This window comes from Onychomys torridus, chromosome 13 (genome assembly GCF_903995425.1).
Source record: "Onychomys torridus chromosome 13, mOncTor1.1, whole genome shotgun sequence".
NCBI lineage: Eukaryota > Metazoa > Chordata > Mammalia > Rodentia > Cricetidae > Onychomys > Onychomys torridus.
Window position 1 is genome coordinate 33,965,831 of NC_050455.1, and position 16,677 is coordinate 33,982,507.

Sequence of the window (16,677 nt, forward strand, 5' to 3'; positions counted from 1 at the left end):
TAAGTGTTCAAAAACCCTTTTATTCTTTGCGGATTTCATCTTATAGGTAGATTTGTCCTGAAGTTTTAAAAACAATTTTAAAAAGAGTTCTGCCTTATATTATGAGCATTCTTGGTATGTTAATTTAGTGACTCTGGGTTAACTATTGTGGTAACAGCATTAAAGTTAATATTTGGGTTTGGTTATTAAGTTAAAATCCTATACATCTAGTTAGCAGACCTCTTCATAAAATGATCTTTTAGGATTTCTTATTTATTATAAATGTATTTGGCCTCTATTGATAGGCATTTTTAAGGTTCATCATGTTGTTAAAAATTTTGAGAAGTAATATTTTGTTTTGAAAACATTTTTTTAATGCTGCTTTCTATTTTTTCCCATTATTTCAGTATTTATTCTGCATAATTTAGTAATCTTGAAAGTTTAGAGATTTAAAATCTGAAAAATACTGCTTAAAAATATTGATAAAGTACTTTAAATCCTTAACTATGACTCTTGATTTCTAGATTATTTTGATAATGGTCACCAAAACGTATAGTGTTTTTTCCTCTCTTCCTGAGTTTTTATTTCCTTGAGTTCAATATTATTGTGTCTTAAGCCATATGAAGAAAAATTTCAAGAACTTTGCTTGAAGTCTTTTTTATAAAAAAAGATCTTTTCTTTTTTTAGAATTTAAAAAATTTTAGAATTTTAAAAACCATATATCTTTCTTTTTTTTTTTTTTAAGCATTTATTTATTTTATGAGTGCTCTATCTGCATGTACACCTTTATGCCAGAAGAGGGCATCAGAGCCTACTATAGATGGTTGTGAGCCACCATGTGGTTTCTGGTAGTTAAACTCAGGACCTCTGGAAGCAGCCAGTGTTCTTAACCGCTGAGTCATTTCTCCAGCCTCTTGAAGTCTTAAAACATTTATTGCTAGTTATTGATGAAAAATAAATTCTTAATTTCTTTATATATTTTGTTATTGAGTGAACATGGCAACATGTAGATTAAAAAATCATTTTGCAAGACAATAGCTTTCTTTTTTTAATTACAAAGTATACATTAAATAATTTCATCTTATACCTCCGAAGATAGTCTTTATTATTAGTGTTTATGCAAGAGCATCTTGGATTTCTTTGAAGGGGATAGTTAAAGATTGTATAATATTGCTGTCATTTAAAAGGAAGGAACAAGTCTCAGGTTAATATGTTAGTCAGTTAACTGAAACAGTGAATGAAGGCCTTCAATATTTGGACATTTAACATTTTGTCTTTTTCTTCTTTTAGTTGATTACAGGCATAGTGAGACCAGTGCAACAGCTCTGATGGTGGCTGCGGGACGGGGATTTACGAGCCAAGTGGAGCAGTTAATTAGTATGGGAGCCAATGTCCACAGTAAAGCATCTAACGGCTGGTAATTTTGGATTGTATCCAGTCTTTGTATGTCATGACATAGTTGCACATACCTTTTAACAATTCTTCCGGTTGTCCCTATTTTAAAATCTGTTGTACAATAATTACTGGTACATTTCTAATGAATAAATAATTTTGGGTGACTTGTTATATAAATTTTAAAAATTTGTAATTTGAAAATTTGTAATTATATAATTATAAATTATTTCTTAGTCTGATATCTTTGAATTTTACAGGATGGCTTTAGACTGGGCTAAGCACTTTGGACAAACTGAAATTGTGGATCTTCTAGAATCTTACAGGTAAAACCTTACATTATTTTAAATGAATTCCGTCTTTAAAAAAATCTTAGCCATGTAAATCATAGATTCTGTAACAGGTAAGCTACTTATAGTCTTTTACCCAAAGATTTATTTTTGTAATTATAAAAGAATTTTCTTCAAATTGTTAATAAGACGTATTGTACCATATTTACTTTATTTAAAAATTTTGAAAAGTTAGAAGGGAGATTTCTACTTAATCATGGTATGTAGAGAATGGGGAGATGGCTTAGTTAAAAATGTGCTTACTGGGCAAGAATAAGGACCTGACTTTGAGCTCTAGAACCCTCATAAAAAGCCACATATACTGAAGTTTTATATGTTTGCTAGATTATTGAAGCTGTTAGTTAAATGTTACATCTTTAAACAAAAGATGTGTTCATCTGCTTGGTGACTTGAAACAGTAAACAATTTTAAACAAAACTGGAGATTCAAAATACTTCACTTAACAATTTTGTGAGTTTAGTATTTCCACTATTGGAAACAATCTTGTTTGTTTGCTTTTTCCCTTTGGTGGGCCCTTGAGTAGAAACTGTGCTGAACTGAGGAAAACTGGACAGAATTGAACTTTGTAGAAGTCTAATTAATACTTATTAGTGATAGATTTTTTTTTTATATTTTTATATATAGACTAAAGAAGCGAATTATTTCAGTAAATTATCCTGATTGTGACTTTTGAAAAACCACATAAGCAATTTGCTTTTAAGTATAAAATTATGCATAGAGGTATTATTATCATCATCATAGTTTATAATATTGAGCAATTATAAATAACCTATTAAGAAAAATATAAATTTTTTTATAAAATAAAATTTTATTGAAATATTGCATATACCATTTGATGCACAGTCAGTAAATTATTTTAATGTTCATAGTCAATAGTAGAGCATTTTATCACATACAAAAATGGGGTCCATCCCATTTACTTTGTTTTCTACTGAACTACTCTACTTTATTTCCTCTTTCTAGAACTTTGTCTGTTGTGGGCATGTTTATGTAAATGAAGCCATATGATATATAGTCTTATAACCTCCATTTCTCCTTTACTTATTTCAAAGTTTATGTGTTTTATTTTCAACCAATAGTCCCTTCTGTTGATATGCCACAGTTTATGCATTTGTCAATTTATGAATATTTAGGTTATTTTCACTCTTGACTATTATGAATATGAATACAGATCTTTAAATTGACAGTTAATGCAGATATGTAACTCTGTCTGTTTGTCTGTCTATCTATCTACCTACCTACCCATCCGTCCATTTCCATTTCTCTTCCATCTGTACCTAGGAGTGGAATTGCTAGGGATGTGGGAAACACTGTGTTTATCCTTTGGAGAACTGCCACAGTGTTCCAAAATTGCTGAACTAGTCTATATGTACTAGTCTAGGAATGTTCCACTATTTCTGCACCATCCCCATCACTTAACTGTCTTTTTTCTTTAGCCTTCCTTTTGGTTGTGGAATAGTACCATTTTGGTTTTGATATGTTTCCTTAGTGACAGATGATCCTAAGCATTTTGATGTATTTGTAGGTCATTAGTGTATTTTTTTTTTTTGATAAAAAGTCTCCTAATTGTGATTTTTCTTATCAAATTTAACTTGAAAAAGATGCTTAAACACATAAATTAACTATAGATTGTACATTAAGTGACACCTTCCTTAGGGCTTATTGGAAATTCAGAGGAAATAATGGGAAACCTTGATCTTTAAGTATTCTTCTTTTTAATAAAAACTGATTTGGTATTTTTCTTAGTGCTTCATTGGAATTTGGAAATCTAGATGAAAGTTCTTTGGTTCAAACAAATGGAAATGACCTCAGTGCAGAAGACAGAGAGCTGTTGAAAGCATACCATCATAGTTTTGATGATGAAAAAGTAGACTTGGATTTGATCATGCATCTTCTATACAATATTTGCCATAGTTGTGATGCTGGTAAGTACTGTCTGAAAGAAGTGAAGCAAACTGTGTTGAAACATTAGTATTTAGTTGTCAAAATTGTTCTGTAGTTCTATTGATAGTAATGTGTAAATAGTAGTTCTTTTATAATCATGTACCAATGTGTGAAATCACATCATATTATTCTTTATAATTAGTTTTGTTAATTGTGTCAGATTTCATAAGATTAAATACTGAAAACATTCTTCTCCAAGGTGCAATATTAATTTTTCTACCTGGATATGATGAAATTGTTGGTTTGAGGGATCGCATCCTGTTTGATGACAAGCGGTTTGCTGACAATACACATAGGTAAACTATAAAGCTTTGTACTTGTTGCTTAAGTTAACAGACAGGTTCTATAGTGCATTTTCTCTTCTCAATTGTAAACAGATATCAAGTCTTTATGCTTCATTCAAATATGCAGACATCTGATCAAAAGAAGGTATTAAAAAATCCACCTGCAGGTGTCCGAAAAATAGTAAGCATTGTAAAATTTTTTTATGTTCTGTTTTTGTTATTCATTGACCTATTTTCATATTAATCATAAAATAATTTTCTATTGCAGATCCTTTCTACCAATATTGCCGAAACAAGCATCACTGTCAATGATGTTGTTTTTGTTATTGATTCTGGTAAGGTAAAAGAGGTATGTATGAATAAGTTATATTTGTACCAAATAAAGAAGATTGAGTTCCAGTTCAACAACTACTTTAATAAAAGACTTCATTTTAATTGCAAATTTCTTTATGAATTTATCACAAAAATGTTGTTTTACTAAACTATTCTACCTTATATTTAGTATGTGGGATATATTTTGGTGTTCCAACAAATTAGACAAGAAGATTAGCTTCTATTTACTAATTAGTAGTAAGAAAGTAAAGAGTTTGAATACATAAATTTGTCACATTGTGGCAATTTGATTACATATATTCTGTTTTCCTCTTATATGTGGAGATGGGTTGTATCCCTCTTGTTCACTGATAGAACCTAATACTTCACATATAGTATATAGTACTATATATAGTAGGTGTTCTGATGGTATTTGGATCAAGAGAACCTTGATTAACAAAGGAAAACAAAATTCTAAAAATTGAGAAAGATGTATGCAGTGGACCCTGGGCTTCCAGATGTATATTTACCTGCACACATGTACAGACACATACATACAAAACCAACAGCAACATAAATTAGAGTGAACATTACATTTAGCCGACAGTGCAAATCATTACCTGGCTTTGTGCAAAAGAGAGTTTTTTCTTACTCTTGTCTACTGTCGATGCTTTCATACAACTGTGGCCTTTCATACATTGCAACAAAGACTTCAAAGCATAAAGTATTTACTACTGGGCCCTTTGCAAAACATTTTCTTCTCTGATAAATAAGTGGTAACATTTGTTTCCTTCCAGTGTCAGCATGACTAATAATTCCCAGTGCCAATTTATTGTAGGTTTTGATAAAATTCATCATCAAGGAAGAATAAACTGTTTCTGCTATAATAGTATTAATACAACTAAGTGATGAGCCTATAAATACAAGTTTTATTAGATTGCTGTATACCGGCCCTCTCTGCACTGGGGAGACTGAGACAGGAGAATCTAGAGTTCAAGGCTAGCCTGGGCTACATAGCAGGAAACTGTCTCAAAAAGGAAAAAGCAGAAAGTACAGGTTTATTGCTCTTAAATTATTTAAAGCTGAAGGAAGTAGGTTTTGAGTATTTTAGAAATTAATTCTTTTAGGTGTTATCAAATCATGATGTAGACACAGTGATAGTATCAAAAGTTATACATACAAAACTAACAAATGAAGCAAATATTATAAGCTAAGCAGGTGCTTTTTAAAGGTTTCTAAACTTATTGAAGAATGCATTTGTGTTTGCTCTGTGTAATTGGTTTTGTGCTAGAGAAAGCAAGAGCACTGAGTAATTGAAGTATTGTATCATCTTAGAGATGTATTGAACCCCTTCTACCACAGACTTTCACTTTAGACCCTTAAGACTCTCTGCTAATGATTATACTTCTCTTTGAAACATTCAGGAAACATTAATTTCTTGGTAAACTTAGCAGGATGTTAAGTAGCAAGGGTTAAAAATACTTCGCTTTTAGATGTTTAGTTTGTTAATTATTACTCTAATTCTTCCAGAGATTTACTCCTTGAGAAGTAATTCAGCAAAGTTTTTTTCTAGTCATTCCTGTTTCTTAAAATGATGTAATGTGATAGAAAGTAATCACCAGAGAATCCTATTTTTGCATTTTATACGGTTTTGTTTGTTTTTTTAATAATAATTTTTATTTTTTGACATGGTAATCACATTGTTCTTCCCTTTTCTCCCTCTGGTTCATCCCTTACCTCTCCCTTGCTTTTTTAAATTCATGTCCTCTTTTTCTTTGTTATTTATTTATATATATTCCTAAATACATAAATCCAACCTGTTCAGTGTGTATAATTGAACCTGTACCCATGTGATGTCAGGACTGACCACTTGATATTGGATAACTAATTGCTGTGTTTTTGCCCAAGAAAGACTGTTTCTCCTGCTCTCAGCATCCTCCAGGTGCCTGTAACAGGCCCTGCAGGCATTTGTTCCCCTTTCCATGTTAGGATGTCCATTGGTGTCGTCCTTATTCTGGTCATGTCCACCAGCCATATTGATGTCATGATAAAGTCTTGGTGTCTTGTGAGAATCAGTTACTAAACTGCAGGAAAGAACTGCAGACAGCTCCACAAGCACAAGGCAGAGATGAGGTCTTCAAAGTTTAGTTTGCCATTCATTGTGTTTCATTAGAGTGTTATAACCAACAAATCTGAGTTTTTAAGAATTAGTTTCTTCAGAAGAGGAGAGTTGGGGATGGGGAGGGAAGGTGGAGGAAGACTTTGAAGAGGGGAGGGAGGAGAAGGTTTGGTTAGGATTTAAAAACAAGAAAATAAAGAAATAAAAACAAAAGAATCACTTTCTTATAATTAATGAAGAGAGGGCTTTAAGTTTAACTTGCCATGTTAAAATATATTGAAATATCTATTTCCTCTTTAGTACCAATCGTATTTTAACATAAAGATGATTTAAATATTACAGAAATCCTTTGATGCACTGAATTTTGTTACAATGTTAAAAATGGTGTGGATTTCCAAAGCTAGTGCCATACAGCGCAAAGGCAGGTAATACACATTTTATGTTATAATTACATGCATAATATACATTCATTTAATTGCCTGTGTGATAGTAATATTATCATATACATTACATATTTATTGTATATTCTTCCTTTTATATGTTAGTTTCACATTAGTCTTAATTTTATACTCTCTTTGCCAAGCAAACTGTTGGTACTTTAAAAATTAATTAACTAAAAACTGCCATTGGAATGTAGTGTATGTAAAGAATAAGAAACAAAGGAGTAGTTCAAGAACATCAGATTTTATAGCCTTTGTGCTTTCTCTCTGTCGCTGTGTCTCTTTCTCTTCCTCCTTGTAGCCCCTCTCTCTTTTCCTCCTTTCTGGGTTGTGAGCTTCATAAGGTTGGACGTTTCTCTCATTCATCCTGGACATTAGCTATTTCCCTGATTAGAAGAACTAAAAGGAGACTATGTCATTATATTTTCTGGTGCTTTCCAAGAAAGTGTATGCTGCTGTGGTAATGGTATAAATCTAATCCTGTGTGGTTATATAATCCATAATTTGTACAACTCTAATCAATGGGTCTGAAAATAGAGCTTGATAACATCTCAGTGAAATTGATTAATTTTAAATTAGTAAGCATTAATGCTTTGAATTTCCTTGTTTTTTATATTTATGTTACTAATTTTGATTTTTTTTTAAAACTGTAACTGCAGAGGGCATTGTTTGTGACTCTAGCTCAGTAAAATGATAATATTGAGTCCCAGAGCACTAAACACCTTCTAAGAGTAGTCATAGAGGATAAATAAGGACTAGAACTCATGTCTTGATCTTGATTGTTTTTTCTGTCTCCTAAGTCACATTAATTTATAGTTTAATTGATGTCCTTATTCCTTATCTGAGTCTGAATTTTGTGTTTTATTTTTAAGAGCTGGACGGTGTAGACCTGGAATTTGTTTCCGTCTGTTTAGTAGACTCCGATTTCAGAACATGCTAGAATTTCAGACTCCAGAGCTCTTGAGAATGCCATTGCAGGTAAACCTACAGCTCTAAGGCTTTGTCTATGGGTGAGGAGACAGCTGCCATTTCAGTTTCTACAGATTGGGCTTGAAGTAATCACTTTACAAAATAAAATCATAAATTAAATTTTATGAAGACTGGGGATATATCCATAAAAAAGACTTTTCTGTATACATTCTTATTGAACCTTCAGATAATTAATTACTGGAATACATTTAAATTGTGGGGCCTTTCTCTCTCTCTCTCTCTCTCTCTTTTTCTGTGTGTGTGTGTATGTGTGTGTATATTTTTAATTGTATCATTTTAAGAGTGTCAAATACATAGTATGGATGTTGAAAATTCTGGATAGGATTAGAAACTACATTATTTAAGTTGCAAAAGGTAATAACCGGTATCATAGAATGAGATGCAGGGACTCTACCTTTGTAATTTTGAAACTGCATTCACTGAGATTTCCAAACTTTCATTAATTGCTTTTCTTTGAGTTTTCTGCCTTCGTGCAAACTACCAGAAGAATATCAGTTTAATTCTGCATTTTTTAATTTTAGAATTTAATTTAATTTTACATATCAGCCATGGGTTCCCCTGTCCTCCCTCTCTCACCCCCTCCCCCCTCCCCGCAGGCCACTTCCAATTCCCATCTCCTCCAGGGCAAAGACTCCCCTGGGGATTCAGCTCAACCTGGTAGATTCAGTGCAGGCAGATCTAGTCCCCTCCTCCCAGGCTGAGCGGAAGTGTCTCTGTATAAGCCCCAGGTTCCAAACAGCCAGCTCATGCACTAAGGACAGGTGCCTCCCAAACAGTTCAAGCTAATCAACTGCCTCACATATCCAGAGGGCCTGATCCAGTTGGGGGCTCCTCAGCTATTGGTTCATAGTTCATGTGTTTCCATTAGTTTGGCTATTGGTCCCTGTGCTTTTTCCAATCTTGGTCTCAACAATTCTCGCTCATACAATCCTTCCTCTTTCTCAATAATTGGACACCTGGAGCTCCACCTGGGGCCTGGCCGTGGCTCTTTGCATCTGCTTCCCTCAGTCATTGGATGAGATTTCTAGCAGGACAGTTAGGGTGTTTGGCCATCTGATCACCAGAGTAGGTCACTTTGGGCTTTCTCTCGACCATTGCCAGTAGTCTACAGTGGAGGTATCTGTGGATTTCTGGGGACCTCTCTAGCACTTTACTTCTTCCTATTCTCATGTGGTCTTCATTTATCATGGTCTCTTATTCTTTGTTCTCCCTCTCCGTTCTTGATCCAGCTGGGATCTCCTGCTCCCCTAAGCTCTTTTTCCCTGGAACCTTGCCCTTCATTACCCCCACTCACGTCCAGGTTGTTCATGTAGATCTCATCCATTTCTCTGTCATTGGGCAATCCCTGTTTCATTCTTTGGGTCCTGTTTTCTAGGTAGCCTCCCTGGAGTTGTGAGTAGCAGTCTAGTCATCTTTGTTTTACATCTAGTATCCTCCTATGAGTGAGTACATACCATGTTTGTCTTTCTGAGTCTGGGTTACCTCACTCAGGATGATTTTTTCTAGACCCATCCATTTGCCTGCAAACCTCATGAGGTCATTGTTTTTCTCTGCTGAGTAGTACTCCATTGTGAATATGTACCATATTTTCTTTATCCATTCTTCGGTTGAAGGGCATCTAGGTTGTTTCCAGGTTCTGGCTTTTACAAACAATGCTGATATGAACATAGCTGAGCAAATGCCCTTGTGGTATGATTGAGCATTCCTTGGGTATATGCCTAAGAGTGGTATAGCTTGGTCTTGAGGGAGATGGATTCCCAATTTTCTAAGAAAGCGCCATATTGATTTCCAAAGTGGCTGTACAAGTTTGCATTCCCACCAGCAGTGGAGGAGAGTTCCCCTTGCTCCACATCCTCTCCAGCATAGGCTGTCTTCGGTGTTTTTGATCTTAGCCATTCTGACGGGTGTAAGGTGGTATCTCAGAGTTGTTTTGATTTGCATTTCCCTGATGATTAGGGATGTTGAGCAATTCCTTAAACGTCTTTCAGCCATTTGAGCTTCCTCTGTTGAGAATTCTCTGTTTAGTTCTATAGTCCATTTTTTAATTGGACTGTTGAGTATTTTGATGTCTAATTGCCTAAGTTCTTTATATATTCTGGATATCAGCCCTCTGTCAGATGTGGGGTTGGTGAAGACCTTTTCCCCTTCTGTAGGCTGTCACTTTGTTTTGTTGACCGTGTCCTTTGCTCTATGAAAGCTTCTCAGTTTTAAGAGGTCCCATTGATTGATTGTTTCTCTCAGTGTCTGTGCTACTGATGTTATATTTAGGAAGTGCTCTCTTATGCCAATGGGTTCAAGAGTACTTCCTACTTTTTCTGCCAGCTTCAGAGTAACTGGATTTATGTTGTGGTCTTTGATCCACTTGGACTTAAGTTTTGTGCATGGTGACAGATATGGATCTATTTGCAGCCTTCTACATGTTGTCATCCAGTTATGCTAGCACCTTTTCTTGATGATGCTTTCTTTTTTCCATTGTACATTTTTGGCTTCTTTGTCAAAAATTATGTGTTCATAGGTGTGCGGATTAATGTCAGGGTCTTTAATTCAATTCCATTGGTTCACATGTCGGTTTTTATGCCAGTACCAAGCTGTTTTTATTATTGTACCTCTATAGTAGAGCTTGAGGTCAGGGATCGTGATGCCTCCAGAGGTTGTTTTATTGTACAGGATTCTTTTGGCTATCCTGGGTTTTTTGTTTTTCCATAGGAAGTTGAGTATTATTCTTTCCAGGTCTGTTAAGAATTGTGTTGAAACAGAGAGAATAATACAAAAAAATTAATTAAACAAGGAGTTGGTTCTTTGAGAAAATCAACAAGATAGACAAGCCCTTATCCAAACTAACCAAAAGACAGACAGAGAGCATCCAAATTAACAAAATCAGAAATGAAAAGGGAGACATAACAACAGGCAATGAGGAAATCCAGAGAATCATCAGGTCATACTTCAAAAACCTCTACTCCACAAAACTGGAAAATCTAAAAGAAATGGATAATTTTCTGGATAGGTACCACATACCTAAGTTAAATCAAGACCAGATAAACCATTTAAATAGTCCAATAACCCCTAAGGAAATAGAATCAGTCATTAAAAGTCTCCCAACCAAAAAAAAGCCCAGGACCAGATGGTTTCAGTGCAGAATTCTACCAGATCTTCAAAGAAGACTTAATACCATTGCTCTTTAAATTGTTCTACACAATAGAAGCAGAAGGAATATTACCAAATTCCTTCTATGAGGCTACAATTACCCTGATTCCTAAACCAAACACAGATGCAACAAAGAAAGAGAACTACAGACCAATCTCCCTTATGAACATTGATGCAAAAATACTCCATGAAATACTGGCAAACAGACTCCAAGAACACATCAAAACAATTATCCACCATAATCAAGTAGGCTTCATCCCAGGGATGCAAGGGTGGTTCAACATACGAAAGTCCGTCAATGTAATACACCATATAAACAAACTCAAAGAAAAAAAAAAACACATGATCATCTCACTAGATGCAGAAAAGGCATTTGACAAAATCCAACACCCCTTCATGATAAAGGTCTTGGAGCAATCAGGAATACGGAGAACATACCTAAACATAATAAAGGCAATCTACAGCAAGCCAACAGCCAACATCAAATTAAATGGAGAGAAACTCAAAGCAATACCACTAAAATCAGGAACAAGGCAAGGCTGTCCCCTCTCCCCATATTTATTCAATATAGTACTTGAAGTTCTAGCCAGAGCAATAAGACAACATAAGGAGATTAAGGGGATACAAATTGGAAAGGAAGAAGTCAAGCTTTCCCTATTTGCAGATGACATGATAGTATACATGAGTGACCCCAGAAATTCAACCAAGGAACTGATACAGCTTATAAACACCTTCAGCAACATAGCAGGATACAAGATCAACTCAAATCAGTAGCCCTTCTATATACAATAGACAAACAGGCTGAGAAGGAAGTCAGAGATACATCACCCTTTACAATGGCCACAAATGATATAAAATACCTTGGGGTTACTCTAACTAAGCATGTGAAGGACCTATATGACAAGAACTTTAAGTCCCTGAAAAAAGAAATTGAAGATGTCAGAAAATGGAAAGATCTCCCAGGCTCATGCATAGGCAAGATTAACATAGTAAAAATGGAGATCTTACCAAAAGCAATCTACAGATTCAACGCAATCCCCATCAAATTACCAACACAATTCTTCACAGACCTGGAAAGAATAATACTCAACTTCATATGGAGTAGAGGTTTTCGAAGTATGACCTGATGATTCTCTGGATTTCCTCATTGTCTGTTGTTATGTCCCCTTTTTCATTTCTGATTTTGTTAGTTTGGATGCTCTCTCTCTGTCCTTTGGTTAGTTTGGATAAAGGCTTGTCTATCTTGTTGATCTTCTCAAAGAACCAACTCTTTGTTTCATTAATCCTTTGTATTGTTCTCTTTATTTCTATTTTATTGATTTCAGCTCTCAATTTGATAATTTCCTGGCATCCATTCTTCTGAGAGACTTTGCTTCTTCTTGTTTTAGAGCTTCCAGGTGTGCTGTTAAGTCACTAATGTGAGATTTCTCCAACTTCTTTATGTGGGCATTTATTGCTATGAATTTCCCTCTTAGCACTGCTTTCATAGTGTCCCATAAGTTTGGGTATGTGGTGTATTCATTTTCTTTGATCTCTAGGAAGTCTTAATTTCTTTCTTTATTTCTTCCTTAACCCATTGGTGGTTCAGTTGAGCATTATTCAGTTTCCATGAATTGTAGGTTTTCTGTAGGTTTTTTTTGTTGTTGTTGTTGAAATCTAACTTTAAACCATGGTGGTCTGATAGAACGCAGGAGGTTATTCCAATTGCTTTGTATCTGTTGAGATTTGCTTTGTGGACAAGTATGTGGTCGATTTTAAAGAAGGTTCCATGGGGTGCTGAGAAGAAGGTATATTCTTTTTTGTTTGGATGGAATGTTCTGTAGATATTGATTAAGTCCATTTGAGTCATAACATCAGTCAAGTCCATTATTTCTCTGTTAAGTTTCATTTTGGGAGATCTGTCCAGTGATGGAAGTGGGGTGTTGAAATCTCCCACTATTAATGTGTGGGGTTTTATATGTGATTTAAGCTTTAGTAATGTTTCTTTTACATATGTGGGTGCCCTTATCTTTGGGGTATAAAATGTTCAGAATTGAAACTTCATCTTGGTGGATCTTTCCTGTGATGAGTATGTAATGCCCTTCTTGATCTCTTTTGATTGATTTTAGTTTGAAGTCTATTTTGCTGGATATTAGGATGCCTATGCCTGCTTGCTTCTTAAGACCATTTGATTGGAAAGTCATTTCCCAGTCTTTTATTCTTAGGTAGTGTCTATCTTTGAATTTGAGATGTGTTTCTTGTATGCAGCAGATAGATGGGTTCTGCTTTTGTATCCATTCTGTTTGCCTGTGTCTTTTTATAGGTGAATTAAGTCCATTGATATTAAGGGATATTAATGACTAGTGATTGTTCATTCCTGTTATTTTTTTTGGTGGTAATGTGTGTGTACTTCTCTTCTTTGGGATTTACTGCTGTGGTGTTATCTATTGCCTGTGTTTTCATGGGTATATCTGCCTTCCTTAGGTTGGAATTTTCCTTCTAGTGCTTTCTGTATGGCTGGGTTTGTGGATAAGCATTGTTTAAATCTGGCTTTGTCTTGGAATGTCTTGTTCACTCCGTCTATGATGATTGAAAGTTTTGCTGGGTATATTAGTCTAGGCTGGCATCTATGGTCTCTTAATGTCTGCATTATATCTGTCCAGGTCCTTCTGGCTTTCAAAGTCTCCATTGAGAAATCGGGTGTTATTCTGATGGGTTTGCCTTTATAAGTCACTTGGCCTTTTTCCTTTGCTGCCCTTAATATTCTTTCTTTATTCTGTATGTTTAGTTGTTTAAATATTATGTGGCGAGGGGACTTTTTTGGGGGGGTCTAGTCTGTTTGGTGTTCTATAGGCTTCTTGTATCTTCATAGGCATTTCGTTCTTTAAGGTGGGAAAGTTTTCTTCTATGATCTTGTTAAATATATTTTCTGTGCCTTTGAGTTGTTGTTATTCTCCTTCCTCTATCCCTATTATTCATAGGTTTGGTCTTTTCATGGTGTCCCAAATTTCTTAGACATTTTGGGTCATGACTTTGTTGGTTTTAGTATTTTTTTTTGACTGATGAATCTATTTCTTCTACCGCGTATCTTCAATGCCAGAGATCCTCTCTTCCATCTCTTGCATTCTGTTTGTTATACTTGCATCTGAAGTCCTGTTCATTTCCTCAGATTTTCTATTTCCAGCATTCCCTCTGTTTGTGTCTTCTTCATTTTTTCTATTTCCCTTTTCAGGTCTTGGACTGTTTCCCTCATCTGTTTCATTGCTTTTTCATGATTTTCTTTCAGGGATTTATTGTTTTCTTCTGCTTTATTTGTCCTTTCCTCTAGTTTTTTTTTTTTTAATAGCATTCTTCCCATTTTTTGTTTGTTCCTCCATTTCATTTTTGATTTCTTCTTTATAAGCCTCTAGCATCTTCATGATGTTATTCTTAAGTTTGCTTTCTTCTGCTTCGTCCATTTTGTGATGTTCAGGTCTAGCTGTTGCAGGAGGGCTAGGTTCTGGTGATGCTGAATTGCTCTTTATTTTGTTATATGTACTTCTGCCTTGACGTCTGCCCATCTCCTCATGGATTCGCTCTTGGTCTTATCAGCACTCTTGGTTCAGAAGGAGCTGACAGATTCGAGAAGCCTCTCTCTGGTCTAGATGGAAGCTCTGGGCCGATGGGAGCTGCGGGTTGGTCTCTGAGTCTTGGGCGGATGGGTGTGGGGGCAGGGTGTGGAGACTGCAGAGTATACTGGGGGATTTTGGAGAAGGGGAATCTTGGTGGGGGGCGTGGAGGTCCCTCCTGATGGCCAAAACCTGGGGTCAAGTTGAGCAGGTCTTCCCTAGAATCGCTGGTGCCCAGGGATGAGATCTAGAGGCAGGCCTCTCTGGGTATGACCCCAGGCACTCACCTCTTGTCCTGATGGGAGCTCCAAGGTGAGATCTAATTCTGTATTTTTAAAAGATTTACTTATTTTTATTTACATGTATGTTCGTGTATCTGTGTATGAGCATGCCTATTACCTGATGTGAGTGCTGGGAACTTAGCCTCCTCCACTGCAGTACATCGAGTGCTCTTAATCACAGCACCGTCTCCACAGCCCCCACTTTGATTCCTAAGCTCTCAGCCTAGATGCCTACCTAGGCTGGATGGAACCAGGGTTCCTGTCATTCAAGGAATACAGTCATATTTTTGACATCAATATCCTTGTGATGATTTTCTAGTCTCAGTGTCTTTGCAAGATTTCTATTCCTTTTCTATATAATTAAAAATTCTTAGAGCCTAAATTACTAGGTAAAATCTTTAAATGTTTCCAATCCCCCCATCCTCATGTTCCTACTCATACCAGATTTAGTGGGTTTTTTTCAAGTTACGTTTATTTCTTTTGTGTGTATCTTTTGCTTTAACATGCTAATCCATTTCCAAATTCCTTGTCTTTATTTCTTTTATGGTAAACTTCTGTCCTTCTCTTTACATCTTAGTGTGGGCGTTGCTTCTTTTAGGAAACTATCTGTGAGTGACTTCTGCTCTTGCTGGAACTTGATTATAGTTTATCCCCACCCAGTCTCCTTCATAGCAGTGAATACAGTTGTAATTAAGTAACTAAATAAGGACTTTCTAAAGTAGTATAAGGTCTTTTTTCCCCTTCTCCTAGAAACGCCCAAACAGTAGGCACTATCCTCTCTTTCTCTGACTTGTTGCATAGTGCCTGTCTGCAGAAAAGACACGAGTATTTGTTGAATGGAAAAGGATGGTTGAATGAAGTGAGCATAATGGGAGAAAAATGAATTACTGTTTGGATAGTGACTCTCTAAGTTTTGTGTGTAAAAACTATGTGAGAAAATGTTGCCAGAAGGGGTAGTGGTCCTCTTGCTATAAGTTGATTGATGGTGTTACGAGTGCAAGCTAGTCTGGGACTGGGAAACAGTTCTCATGGTTTCTTTAAAATAAAAGTCAATGGTATATATTTACTTTTTCTCAATTTTTTTTTTTTTGTTGCTCTTGTGGTTTACAGGAACTTTGTTTACATACTAAGCTGTTAGCCCCAGTTAATTGTACCATTGCTGACTTCCTTATGAAAGCCCCTGAACCACCTCCAACTTTAATTGTAAGGAATGCTGTTCAGATGCTGAAGGTTGGTGTTTTAATTATTTTACTTCTTTGTTTTTTCAATTTGAAATTTAAGCTAAGTGAGCATGTGTTTTAAGTGATCTTATTATTATTAAAAGATTTTAGTTGATTGGTACTTCAAATAGTGCTCTTTTAATTTAAAATAGTTCTTATATATGTGTATATATTTAATACAAAATATATATTTGATGTGACAGTAAAAGAATTATTTGCATTAGTTTATACTTAATGAGTTTTTAACTTAAGTATCATTTTGGGTTAAGTCAAATTGGTTTTTTGTCTCCTTTTACCTAGACAATAGATGCAATGGATGCGTGGGAAGATCTGACTGAGCTTGGGTATCATCTGGCTGATTTGCCAGTAGAACCACATCTTGGTAAAATGGTCCTGTGTGCTGTTGTTTTAAAGTGTCTGGACCCCATCCTTACAATTGCCTGCACGCTTGCTTATCGCGACCCTTTTGTACTGCCTACCCAGGCCTCTCAAAAACGTGCAGCTATGCTTTGTAGGAAACGTTTCACTGCAGGGACTTTCAGTGACCACATGGCACTTCTCAGAGCATTCCAGGTACTGTTACTTTTTTTTTTTTAATTGCTAAGCATGATGTGTTAAATACATTCTGGGACAAG

General features: G+C 35.5%; 1 protein-coding gene across 1 annotated transcript in view; it reads left to right on the forward strand.

Moving 5' to 3' along the window:
- Ythdc2 (YTH domain containing 2) overlaps nt 1–16,677 on the forward strand; it is a 58,084-nt gene that overhangs the window by 22,033 nt on the left and 19,374 nt on the right. The window contains exons 11-20 of the mRNA XM_036204865.1: nt 1,270–1,396; nt 1,632–1,697; nt 3,468–3,646; nt 3,865–3,961; nt 4,043–4,130; nt 4,218–4,298; nt 6,723–6,805; nt 7,693–7,798; nt 15,933–16,052; nt 16,343–16,615. Coding sequence (XP_036060758.1) covers nt 1,270–1,396; nt 1,632–1,697; nt 3,468–3,646; nt 3,865–3,961; nt 4,043–4,130; nt 4,218–4,298; nt 6,723–6,805; nt 7,693–7,798; nt 15,933–16,052; nt 16,343–16,615 — 1,220 coding nt within the window. The remainder of the gene's footprint in view (nt 1–1,269; nt 1,397–1,631; nt 1,698–3,467; nt 3,647–3,864; nt 3,962–4,042; nt 4,131–4,217; nt 4,299–6,722; nt 6,806–7,692; nt 7,799–15,932; nt 16,053–16,342; nt 16,616–16,677) is intronic.